The sequence below is a fragment of the Nyctereutes procyonoides genome, unplaced genomic scaffold, assembly GCF_905146905.1.
Source record: "Nyctereutes procyonoides isolate TBG_1078 unplaced genomic scaffold, NYPRO_anot_genome, whole genome shotgun sequence".
Classification (NCBI taxonomy): domain Eukaryota; kingdom Metazoa; phylum Chordata; class Mammalia; order Carnivora; family Canidae; genus Nyctereutes; species Nyctereutes procyonoides.
The window spans coordinates 13,888,940-13,901,236 of record NW_026575051.1 but is presented as its reverse complement, the minus strand read 5'-3'; the positions used below and the strand labels follow the sequence as shown (position 1 = coordinate 13,901,236).

Here is a 12,297-nt window from a genome sequence, read left to right as displayed (position 1 = left end):
GTACACATTTAATTTCAGTGAAGTGTAATGAAATGAGAATAAACAGGGATCCCTGGGTGGCGCAGCGGTTTAGCGCCTGCCTTTGGCCCAGGGCGCGATCCTGGAGGCCCGGGATCGAATCCCACGTCGGGCTCCCGGTGCATGGATCCTGCTTCTCCCTCTGCCTGTGTCTCTGCCTCTCTCTCTCTCTCCCTGTGTGACTATCATAAATAAATAAAAATTAAAAAAAAAAAAAGAGAGAGAATAAACATAATCTTTCCTCTCCCTGGTGCAGGTCATCGCATACACTTACAGTCCGGGGTCACAAGGGGGTATGGGAAGGCAGGGGAGAAATAACCAAGGGAGAGTGAAGTCCCTTTAGGAGGGTTTCTAAGTAGCACTTACATCAAGATGAGACTGAGCAAGAAGGGAACAAGCCCATGCAGACAATGTCCTCTGGTTTTATAATCAGGGAAAGTGGGGGTGAGGTGACTGGGATGGACGAGAACCCGGCAAGCAGTGGGCCTGGGACATGGAGATGACAGGCGCCTACTGAGGTGTGTCCTAAGAACAGTGGGGAAGACATACCCTGGGCAGATTTTGCAAGGATCCCACAGACTGTCCACCCTGCTTGTGTCAGGATTTATGGACCCCTCTTCCATCCAACCCCAGGGTGAGCTAGTTGCATTAAATCTTGGGTGTTCCCAAGGTGAGGCATTGTCTTCTTGAGAGAGTGCAGAAAAACCTGAAAGCAGACTTTCTGGGCTATAGCAGTTGGAGCAATGGTTTGAGTCTTGGCAACCATTGGATCCCTGAACGAATCCTCTCCCAAAGCTCTTTCCAGCTGATCTCACTCCACTACTTCTAACCCTTCAGTGGCACATGGAGCCCAGCTGTCCTTGGCGGAAGCTTCTACAGCCGCATCCTTCACCTCCCACTCCCACTCGGTGATCCATAAGAACCTTCTGTCAGTTGTTTGGATTTGCTGAGCTTTCTCTTTACCCTCTGAAAACTGAGGAAGAGATATAAACTTCAGATTTCAATGCCCATTAAGATAAAGTTTTATTGGGGCACAGCCATATTCATTGGCTATGACATGGTATAATAGTACCAGTGAGTGGTCAGGACAGAGATCATGCAACCCACAAATATTTGCCATCTGGACCTTTACAGATGACGTGTGTGCTGATGTCTGCAGTACTTGCCCTCATCAAGCATACACACACCCACAATGAGCCTGGCCAGCCCCCTCTCTTCCTTCAGATCATCCTAAGAACTAATTGCTCCTTTCCTGTACACCCTGCACTTCTTGCATAGTAAATATTCTGTATATTGAATTCACTTTTAAATGTTCTTTCTTTCAAACTACAAAATGGCAAAACTATTTGATGTAAAAATTAAAAAGCTGTCAAGCAATCATAAAAAAATACTCCAATTGAAATCTGGGATAATACATCCAAAATAGGATGCCTGGGTGGCTCAACGGTTGAACACTTGCCTTTGGCCCAGGGCGTGATCATGGAGACCTGGGATCGGGTCCCGCGTCGAGCTCCCTGCACGGAGCCTGCTTATCTTTCTGCCTGTATCACTGCCTCTCTCTCTCTCTCTCTGCGTGTGTGTCTCTCATGAATAAATGGATGAAATCTTAAAAAAAAATAATATATATATGTATATATATATATATACCCAAAATGTTCACGTAAGTTATCCATAAGTAGTAGAATTATATTATATACCTTTCTAAATTTTCTCTGTAATGCACATGTTCTACATGTTTACAATGAATAGATGTTATTTTTAATGAAAATTTTACAAAAATATGTATTCAGCATCTTTTACATGAAAGGCCCTGAGTTAAGGACCATGGAGGATATAAAAATATACAAGAAATAATCCTTGCCCTCAAGGAAATCTAAAATTGGTAGTTTAAAAATAAGGACATGCATAATGATAGTGACCATATGCACATTTTGCCTACTTTGGTTGAGTATTCAAGAAAGCAGTTATTATTTGCTGAGGAAATGTGTTTAAGTGTTGTTGGATAATATACATATGTCTATGTCTGTCATCCCCTATGTCATGCCCTCCCCCTATGGACACCCACTTATTTACTATAAGACCTGGAATATGTCTATATGATTTTTTAAAATGGAGTATATGTGTTTTAGTTTACATTAAAGATATTCTGGTATAGTATCACTCTTTCATTTGCATTCTTTCAAAGAGCAATTAGAATTTCCCAAAAAGTTTTTTGGGCAATCCTCAGTTAGGTTAATTCCCAGATGTGCTATGGGCTTAGCTGCCACGGCAAATAGGATCTCATTTTCTATCACCTTTTCTAGTTGGTTGCTGCTGATGGATAATGAATCTTGACTATGGCAACCTTGCTGGGGAAGGGGAAAGTAAGTGAAACAACAGAGGCTCTTGCAGACCACTGTGCCACCAAGCGTGGAGTTCAAGTCTGCCCCTGAGGTTGAAGAGCCTGGGGTGGGGCGGGGTGGGGCAGGTGGGCAGGGGCGGGGAGCCATCTCTTATCTGTGCCACTGATCAGTGTGCTTCATGCTCTTCGTAACCAAGACCCCTGAAGGCCTGCTTCTCGTGTCCCTGGTATTTCCTGACCCCATATCACTGCCACACTCACTACCCAATCTCACCACACAATCACACCTGCCAAGGAAACCTTTCTTTCTTTAAAAATCCACCTGAAGAGTCTCACTGAGGTTCTAAGCCCGCAATCTCTATTATAAATCTGTTGGCAAGGAACAGCTCCGGCGGTCTCCTTTCTCCCTGTGAGTTGCATTGGTGCCCTCCTGACAGGCTGAAGATGCCCTCCAGTATCGTATGGGGTAGGGCTTATTATTTTAGGGCATACCTACTGGTTCAACAGCATCTGGAGGGATCTAGCACCACAGGTTTCAGGTCTTGGCTGGTCCCCCGCTTACCACCAACCACCTGAGCTAAATCATGTCACTGGTGTCATAACCCCCTGGTTCTCCCAGAGGTTTGCTGAAAGGACCATTTTTGGTGGGAGTAAAGTGAGCTGGACCCTTTGTCCACATCTACAAAATGTTGGGAATAAGCATTTGAGAGGCGTGTCAAAAGACTGTATAGATAATCAAACCATCATTTATGCAGGAATGAGCAACACTACCTCTCACAATGGCCAGGCCCAGCTCTTCCCCAACACTTGCCTTCTCAAGCACAGTTATCATCTGCTTCTTCCCATAACTAGAGAGGTGGCTCTTGATTACAATCACCTGGGAGCTTTTAACAAATGCCAGTACCTAGGCCCCACCCCAGAGAAACTGAATCAGAATTTCCTCATCTGCGATGCCAAGAACATCAAGTTGGGTCTCTGAGACCAAGTAGGACACCTCTGTGTGTGAGGGAGAGGTGAAGCAGTGGGGTGGAGAGCTTGTCCTCTGCCCCACCCCTCTGTAACCACATCTAAGTCAAAACCACAAAACCAAGTAAACAGGCAAGTGAGGGTTGGTGCAGTGATTGGAAGGGAGGGTGAGGGGTGCGGTAGGGAGGATAGATGAGGAAGAGAAGCCATATTTTACTGACAGAGTCTTTCTCAAGTTCAGAACTCACAGGCCACGAGGGAGGGGATCCTCGAATGCCCAGGAGAAGGATGGGCCCACCAGTGCCCCGGCTACAGAAGGAGCTCCAGCTTGGGCCAGGCCTTATTCCCATTCCTCCCTGCAGCTTGAGCACGCTCCATGGGCCTGACTCACATTCACGTCATCATGGCCGCTGCTCAGGCCTGGGCTTCTTGGGTGTCCTCCTGGCTGCCGTGTGAGGGAATTGATTTCCTAAAATGCCGCAGCCTCAATCCACCATTTCAGGACTGGGAAGCAGGGTGGGCCATGTGGCTCAGGAAGATGTGTTAGAGCCAACAGTTAGAGATACAGAAGACTCGTTCTGGGAGTGTTGGGGTAGGACAATTTGCTCACCAGGGGTGTTGCGAAGAAACAGAGGAAATCAGCACTCTGAAGCCTCATCTAACACTTCCACCAAAGTCACAAAGAAACAGAAATGCCTTTGCTTCCATCTCTGTCTTCTTCTTAAAATGACCTCTTTTTTCCCAGCCCAGGCCCTCTTTGCTTCCTTTCTGTAACAATAAATACCTTTTACTCAATACTAGCTAGTGCTAAGATCATTGTGCTAAATGCTACCTTCTGCAGTATTCTGTTCACAGAAGAAGAAGAAATTGGGGCTTGGGGAAATTAGGTGGCTTGCCTCAAATCTCCTGTCCAGTAGTTGGTGTAAGACAATTTGGACTCAGGCCTGTCTGAGGCCAAAGTTAGTGCCTCTGATCACCACACCATGCATGCTGACAGCTTTGTAGGCCAGAGTTGTCAGTAAAGTCAGAGTTGGTGCTTGAAGGCCTGACCATCATCCGCCAAATTCACCAGAACGCAGGGCTACTTGGACAAATCTGGTGGGAACAGTTTCAACTCAAGTTGGAAGCCCCCACAGGCTTTGGAATCAAACAATTATTTGATTATCCAAGCTTCAATGTCCTCATCTGTAAGATAGGACAATAGTATGTACTTCATAGGATTATTGAGGAAAATCAAATAATACAGGGGAAATATTTACTACAAGGTCAGGCATAGCATAAGGGCTCCATGACAAAGCTGTTTTATTACTAATGGTATTAGTATCAGAAATATAACCATCCAGATATTTACTTGCTCATTCAGTGAATATTTATGGAGTGCCCTGGACCAGTCCTGAGGTACATGGGTGAACCAAAGCTAGAACACTGGTATCAGTTGTCTGGTTCATTCTCCCTCCAGCTAGAAAGTTGGCTATGGAAAGCAAGTTGCCATTGGAAGGCTGCCTGAATTTATGGAATCCTCGGACAGTAATGGCGAGTGCCTTTAAGTTGTGACAGCTTAAAGTGCTCATTTCTCTTCAAGCATCTTTGAATACTGAAACAGAGCTTAGGACTGCCTGTCCCACGGGCAGGAGAAATGCGGAGAGAAGGGACCAAGCCTTACTGAGAACTTTCTAGGTGTCAGGCACCATGTACCTTGCTTTTATGCAGGGCAACATCTCCTCATGTATAATATGCCTCTAACTCATGACACAAGAAATGCTTTTAGGCAGCATTTAAGATGCTCTTGGACATCATGAAGTCTCAGCGTTAAATAACACTGACTCACCGTGTAAGGGAAGAAAGAGCCCTGTGGTGACAGACTCCAGTTCTGGATACAAATCACTTTGGTCTCCACTGTGTCTATACCCCCCAGCTAGCTGTGTGCTCTCAGCAAGTGATTTATTCTTTCTCAGCCCTGGTGCCTTTAGCTGGAGAAGGGATGTAAATAAGAAGAGTACCTGTCTCTTCTGATTGTGGAGGTGTCAGTGGCAATACACATAAAGAGGGACTCAACAAATTTTACCCATTATTGCTATTCCCTGGCAGTCTTCTTCATGACACCGAGAAGACAGTCTCAGTAGGAGGCACTGGTAAATCTAATAATCTCTAATAAGAGAGAAACCTCAGGCCCAGAGAATTCCATGGGTGGTAGTACCTAGCTATGACTTAACACCATTTTGTTTTCACTGTGGGGTGTGCATGTGTGGTTAACGTGGAATTGTGACATGTGATACTGGTTTTCCATTTCTGGTAGCAACAGAAAGCTTCCTTTTAAAACAAACACTTCAATAAAAAAAGAAAACAACTTCAGTGCAAATATGAGGAAATAACAGCAGAGGCAGCAGGTGAATATAGCAACCATCCTGATGTGGCATTCCAATGACTGAAATTTGGGAAACGATGACAGGGCAGCCCTATGTCATGGCTTCCAGCCTCCAGTTAGAGATGAGGCTCCCTAAGCTTAAGAGCAGTAAAGCCAAGTTCTGAACCTAGTTCCTCCTCCCTCCAGTACCTATGCTCTTTCCCAGTACATGCTATCCACACCCATTGCAGCCACCCATTTTTGAGACTCCAAAGATATCACTGTGCTTCAGCCACCTTCCTTTTAGCAGGTCTTGCACCATTGCTGTAGTGTGTCACTTCCTGGAGCGACATCTAGTCTTAGGGAGAAGTCCCAGTCCCCTGTTGTTTGAGTATTCTTAAAACACAGCTATAGACTGTCTCTAGGTGTGGCCTACTTTTGCACATGGCTAACCTCACTCACAGGGCATCCGTTCCAACTACTTCCTTCCTTAGATGGCAATTGTGGCACCTTGCTGTAGCTCCTCATGTTCCAACCACACATCCGAAACAGATGAGCATCTCAAGAAGCAGGAGAGGCCAAAGCCACATGAAGGATTCTGTTTCTACTGTGGCTCTGATTTCTGTGTCTCACAGCAGAAAAAGGGAGGCCTCCAGGCAGACATTGTCAGATAAACAGTATTCTTTAGCACAGGTATGGTGGTAGCTCTAAGAATTTGGTGAACTAGGGAGCTCAGGGGATATGGTTTGGGAAGAGATAAGAATCATAGAATCTGAGATGTAGAAGCCCCCTAAAACTACACAGCCCCACTAGTCTGCTTCATACGCAAGAGGAATAGAGGCTAAGAGGTTACATGACCTGCCAAGGTCACGTGCATCCCAGTCAGAGCACTACCATGTTTCCCTTTGGGCTTCCGAACCCAATTTGACCTTGGGTCTCATTAAAAATTCTTGCCATGTCTTCTTTCTTCAATGGATCATTTAAAATAGAAATAATAATAAAAATAACACCTCGATGTATATGTGTAGCACCTTTCTTCCAATAAATGGTGTTCTTTCAGCTTGCCCACCCACGCTGCACAGTGCGGAAGTGTTCACTGTGGACTCTAACACTGGTTATTGACTGGAGCCCAGCCTCTAGCCCACACACGTACCCCTATCGAAGGTATAGCTCAGAGGACAGGGCTCAAGTCCTACAAGGAGATCTGCTATTAGCTACTTCAGGGAAGTGTTAAAGAAAAAAAAAAGCCCTCACACATAATATATATGAGAAATACATTTAGAAAGCTCAATTTCTGTTTTTAAAATCAACTATTTCTCTTTCAACGATCTAATTATTTGATTCTCCATGGAATAATAGGCCCTTTCTTGTATTTAGTAGTAATTGTTGTTGTACTACTAGTAGAAATAGAATAGTGGCAAGTTACAGTAATGACTATCATCTATTAAACTTCTACACAGAAGTATATCCAGTATCTTATTTAATCCTCACAAAGAATCTTAACCATGGAGGTATTACTACTTCACAAACTAAACTCAATGAAATAAACTAAAACTCAGAGCCTTTTCTTTCTGACAATAGGACAGACTAGATTTTCAGAGAATTCTTGAGTGCACTAGGTAAAATACAAAAACATTTTTCTAATGTATAACAGATTTGGCTAGAAAGTGAAGTAATTCCTTGGGCCCCACAAATGATCAGAAAGCCCAAATCCAAAGGAGTCATTTAGTGCTTGAATCAGCATTTCCCACACACGAGGGACAAAACCTGAAGCCCAAGATGAATAAAATGTCTAATCAGGGACCCATAGGTAAAGCCAAAATAATGAAGGGCAACGCTCTCAGTGAGTGAACTGAAAAACCCTCATGCCATAGAACAAGAAGATAAAGATACACACTCAGCGTGGCCTTAGCTCTGAGTGGAACAGTAAAAGAAAAGGAAAAAAATATTCCCTCTCTGTTTCTAATTTCAGATCTGGACGTCCATGGGTTTGGAGCTTAAATATACATAACCATTACAGCTGAAAGAAAACTCTGAAAATTTGGTTTAAATTGGTTCTAACTTGGCAATATCATCAGGCACCTGGCAGAAGCAAACTCTAATCTTCTTTGGAGGAAGATATGTTTAAAAGATATGTCAAATGTCAAAATGAATTCTTACACAGTAAGTTACAAGGGAAATGAACTCTTTTTTAATTTTTTTTTTATCATTATGCACACATAGAAATCAACTACCTTGAGTGAGAGTCAACTGAAACAAGAAACTCTAGAATCAGATCTAGGGAGACCACAAATACTAGAACTAATCAAACACAGAACATGAAATTAGTATAATTAAACGTTTTTAAAATATCAGACAAGGTTGAAAGTATAGCAAAGAAAAAAAAAGAAACTATCATAACTAGCCATATCTGAAAAATGACTGACTAGAATTTCTAGAAATGAAAACTATGATCAATGAAATTAGAATTTCAATGATGAGACTGCAAGAGAAAACAGATGAACTAGAATGTTGGAAGATTACAAAGATTTGTAGTAGAGAAGGAAACAGCAATGGAAAATATGAAAATGTTTAAGAAACTCGGAAAATAAGATGAGAGAATTCTATAGGAAACAAGAAAGAAAACAGAAACTAGCAATGTTAAAAGAACTAATGACTGGGAATTCTCCAGAATTAATGAAAGCACCAGTGCATGGATAAAGAATGCCCAGAGAATCCCAAACAGTATGAGAAAGAAGAAAGCCATTCCTAAACATATCATAGTGAAACTGCAGAACAACAACAAAGAGAAGATCTTAAAAGCAATCAGAGAGAATGAGCAGATTGGCAAGGAAAATCACATGCATTAATATGAAATAACTAGCAATCTAGAATTCTATTTTTTTATTTTGCAACCTAGAATTCTAAACAAGGAGAGCTATTTTTTAAAAATGGGGTGGCTCAACGGTTGAGCATCTGCCTTTGGCTCAGAGCTTGATCCCGGGATCTGGGATCGAGTCCCACATCTGGCTCCCTGTGAGGAGCCTGCTTCTCCCTCTGCCTGTGTCCCTGCCTCTCCGTCTCTCTTGGTGTCTCTCATGAATAAATAAATAAATCTTAAAAAAAAAAAAGGGTGGTGGTCAGTGGCAAAGTAGCAGTCTCAAACTATCACAAACTTAGAATTTACTACCAGAACATCTCATTGTAAGGACTTTTAAACGATATGCATTTTAGAAAAAAAAAAAAAGATTTCAGAAGGTAGGTCTGAAATGTAAGAGGATCAGTGCACAAAGATTTAATTTAAGGTAAACATGATTAAATATAAATAGAAATTGGTGGTATAAGATAAAATCAAGAGTTTTGAAAAATCAAGAATTCTTTGGATATTTAAAAAGGGGTGGCTGGGTGGCACAGTCAGTTGGGCATCCAGCTCTTGGTTTCGGCTCAGGTCATGATCTTGGGGTTGTGAGATCAAGCCCTGTGTCAGGGTCCACACTCAATGCAGAGCCTGCTGTAGATTCTCTCTCTCTCTCTCTCTTTCTCCTTCTGCCCTTCCCTGCACACCTGCTCTCTTTCTCCTCTGTCTCTCTCGCTCTCGCTCTCTCTCAAATAAATAAATATATTTTTAAAAAATCAAGAGATTAAAATCAAGACATCTGCATATAAAATTTGAAACTGAATAATCACAATTCAAGGGCTCTTTGCTTTTTTTATTGTTCAGAAAGAACTTAAACATACTGATGAACTTAATTCGATTATGTTAAACATGCATATAATAATTTCTAGGGTGGCCCCTAAAAGAACTGGAATGCAGAGTAAACACCGGAATTGGGGGTGAGGGAATGAAACCAATGAATTCAGAACAAGGAAGCAATGAAGAAAAAATAAAAAAAAAAAAACAATAGAAAAATCAGGATGACTATTACTAGAAACTGCAGAATAAGATGGTAAAAATGAATGAAAATAGTTCAGTTATTACAAATAGTGTAAATGGGATAAACTCTCCAGTTAAAAGGCAAACTATCAGAGTAGAGTGTAACCTAGAGGGAGTAGTTGGTCCAAATTGAAGAGGAGTGGAAATAAGGTTTAGAAAGTAAACCCAACAGCACCATGTCACATAGAACTTGAAAAGCTTAGCTTAGTTACTTTGATTCAACAGGCTCAGCTAGTGAGAAGTATGCAGCAGGAGTCTGCTATTTTTCATTTTTTTGTTTTGTTTTTATTGAAGTTTGATTTGCTAACAAATTACACCCAGTGTGCTATTTTTCAATATGAATTCTATTACTAGTCGAATGAATTTTTGTATGTGCATAGATTATGTTGAGAAACATTTTAAAGATAAGAAGGAACAATTTCAAAATAAATAATAAGCCTCTAGTTTGAAGATAAGTAGAAAAATAAATAGCTACTTTTCCTTTATGTGCTCCTGTATTATTTGAATTTGGAAACATACGTATGATTTTTATGATTAAAAAACTCAAAAATAGGCAATGGGGTACTGCAGAATTTTGAGTCCGAAGGGACTTAAAAATATTATTTGGAGAGTAGACTGCAAGGTGAATTGAGGGATCAAGAAACAAAGACTAGAATCAGAGAATTATGTTGGAACAACTAAAATGATTGTCTGAGCCAGTGTAATCAATGTGGAATGAAAGGAAAGGATAAACCCAAAAAGAAAGAAGTGATAGAATTTGTTGACTGTTCTTGTTCCTGCAGGTCCAGGGTAGTAAGAGCAATTGAGTACTTAAAGATGAAGGTAGAAGCAAAAATTACTTAATGAATGATGATGATAATGCCTGTTCTAGTCTGTTCCTGCAGGAGGATTCATTTCCAGGAGGAGCCAGCTTCAGGGAATCTCTGATTCAGAGAGGAAAAGACTCATTGGACATTCGGGAGGGTTATACAGAATAGTGACCCCTCCTTGATATCTTTCCCTGAAGTAAGTTGACATAGCAAAAGATGAAATACCACTATGGCCTTCAGAGCCTGGAAAACGCAAGCCAATTTGCTTAGAATGCAAACAATAAACAAAACTCTCATTTGCATGTTCTCCCAGGACCCTCCCTAATCCCAGTCCACAACACTGGAGGATGTGGAATGATAGTGGCATTTCAAATATAATGTTGGAAGAAAGAGGGCAGTATACTGACCATACTATAGGCCTTTGCATGGGGCTGGCCGGTGCACCCTCTGTGCCTTGGATGAGGTTGGTCCTGGAACCATGCTGCCCAGCACTTACATATGAGATCTGAAGCCCCCAAAGGTAAGGAACCAAGTCCCTGGAAATGGAGGCACCTTTCTCATCAATGTTGGTGCCTCCAGATGGTTTCCAAACTGGCCATTTCCCAGGCCTTCTAGAACTCCAACTGTGTGACCTGAGCACATTAGCTCACTTCTCTGAGCCCTAGCGTCCTCATTTGTAGACCAATGACAGCGAAAACAGACTTCTAAAGGGTTGTTATGAGGGCAGAATGAGGTGATGATACAGAAAATTACTTGACACAGTGGCCCATGTACTAACTTAATGCTTATTTTTAAAAATTAATTTTTTAAACGGGAGATACAGGGAGGAGGGAAAAACAGAGAGGAGGAAGAGAGGGGAGAAAGGACAAACTATAATCTTGTAAGGCAGGTGCCCCCTCCCAAAACAGGGACAGCAGTATTTGTGTGCCAAGGAGGGTGCCACTGTGGCATCTCTCACCAACATTTCAGATGGGATTCTGAACCTTGAGGCTCTTTGGACATTAAAATCCTTTCTTAGTAGCAACATTGCCCTTGAGCTTCATCCCCAGGTTCTCATTAGCATTTCCTAAAGCCTGGAGCCCTGAGAAATGACCCAAGGGCTAGCAATGTGCTCAAAGAAATGTGGCCTTCCTTGGCTTTGCTGGTTCTAGGTGCAAGGACACATCCTAGCTTGAAGCTTTGGTGCCAGACTAGCTGCCACCACAAAGCCCATCTGCTCCCGTGGTGTTAGCCTGCTCCTACCCTGGCTCTCATTACTGCTAAGTAATGTGGTTTTTAGAGAACATTGTACATGGAGTCAAGACATGGAAGGAGTTATTTATTTTCCCTGAAGACAGTTTGTTCTTTTGATAAACTATTTTATCTAATTTTATTTTTTATTTTATTTTATTTTATTAATACCAATAGTGGATTGTGTTTTCTCATGATGAAGCTTCTCCATAGCCCTGCCCCCTGCCTCCCCATTTCAGACTTTGGCTATAAATAGGAGTTTCTTTGTTCTGCCTCCTCTGGGCAATAATTGGAAACATAAACGGGGAGACACCCTCATGTCTTTCCATGTCTCTTGGTTGTTTCTCCACAAGCAGACAGTTGCACAAACAAACAGGCTGCTTTGTTTGTGTTTTCTCTGCAGTCACAATTTCTTCCACCAAATGTTTATGCATCCAGCATCTCAAGAACTTCAGGACCAAGACGGATGGTATGTTAATATTCGTTTGAACATGTGCACTTAATGTGCTTGGTTAATTGGAGTAATTAGTAGTCTTTTCATTCCAAGGCCGTTGCTGAAATTAAAACAGGGCAGTTATTTCTGTTAATGGACTAACTGAAGAATTTTTATTTTGAAAGTGAATCAGGACTCACAGACATGAAATTCTGCTCTGCAACAGAGGAAGAAGGGACATAC

At 42.0% G+C, this 12,297-nt stretch overlaps 1 protein-coding gene across 1 annotated transcript in view; it reads right to left on the bottom strand.

Annotated features, from left to right (window-relative positions):
* Positions 1-12,143: 12,143 nt before the first annotated feature.
* RUNX2 (RUNX family transcription factor 2) overlaps positions 12,144-12,297 on the bottom strand; it is a 149,468-nt gene continuing 149,314 nt past the window's right edge. Inside the window, exon 6 of the mRNA XM_055329933.1 lies at positions 12,144-12,175. Within this exon, the coding sequence (XP_055185908.1) occupies positions 12,159-12,175 (17 nt within the window). The 3' untranslated portion in view covers positions 12,144-12,158. The remainder of the gene's footprint in view (positions 12,176-12,297) is intronic.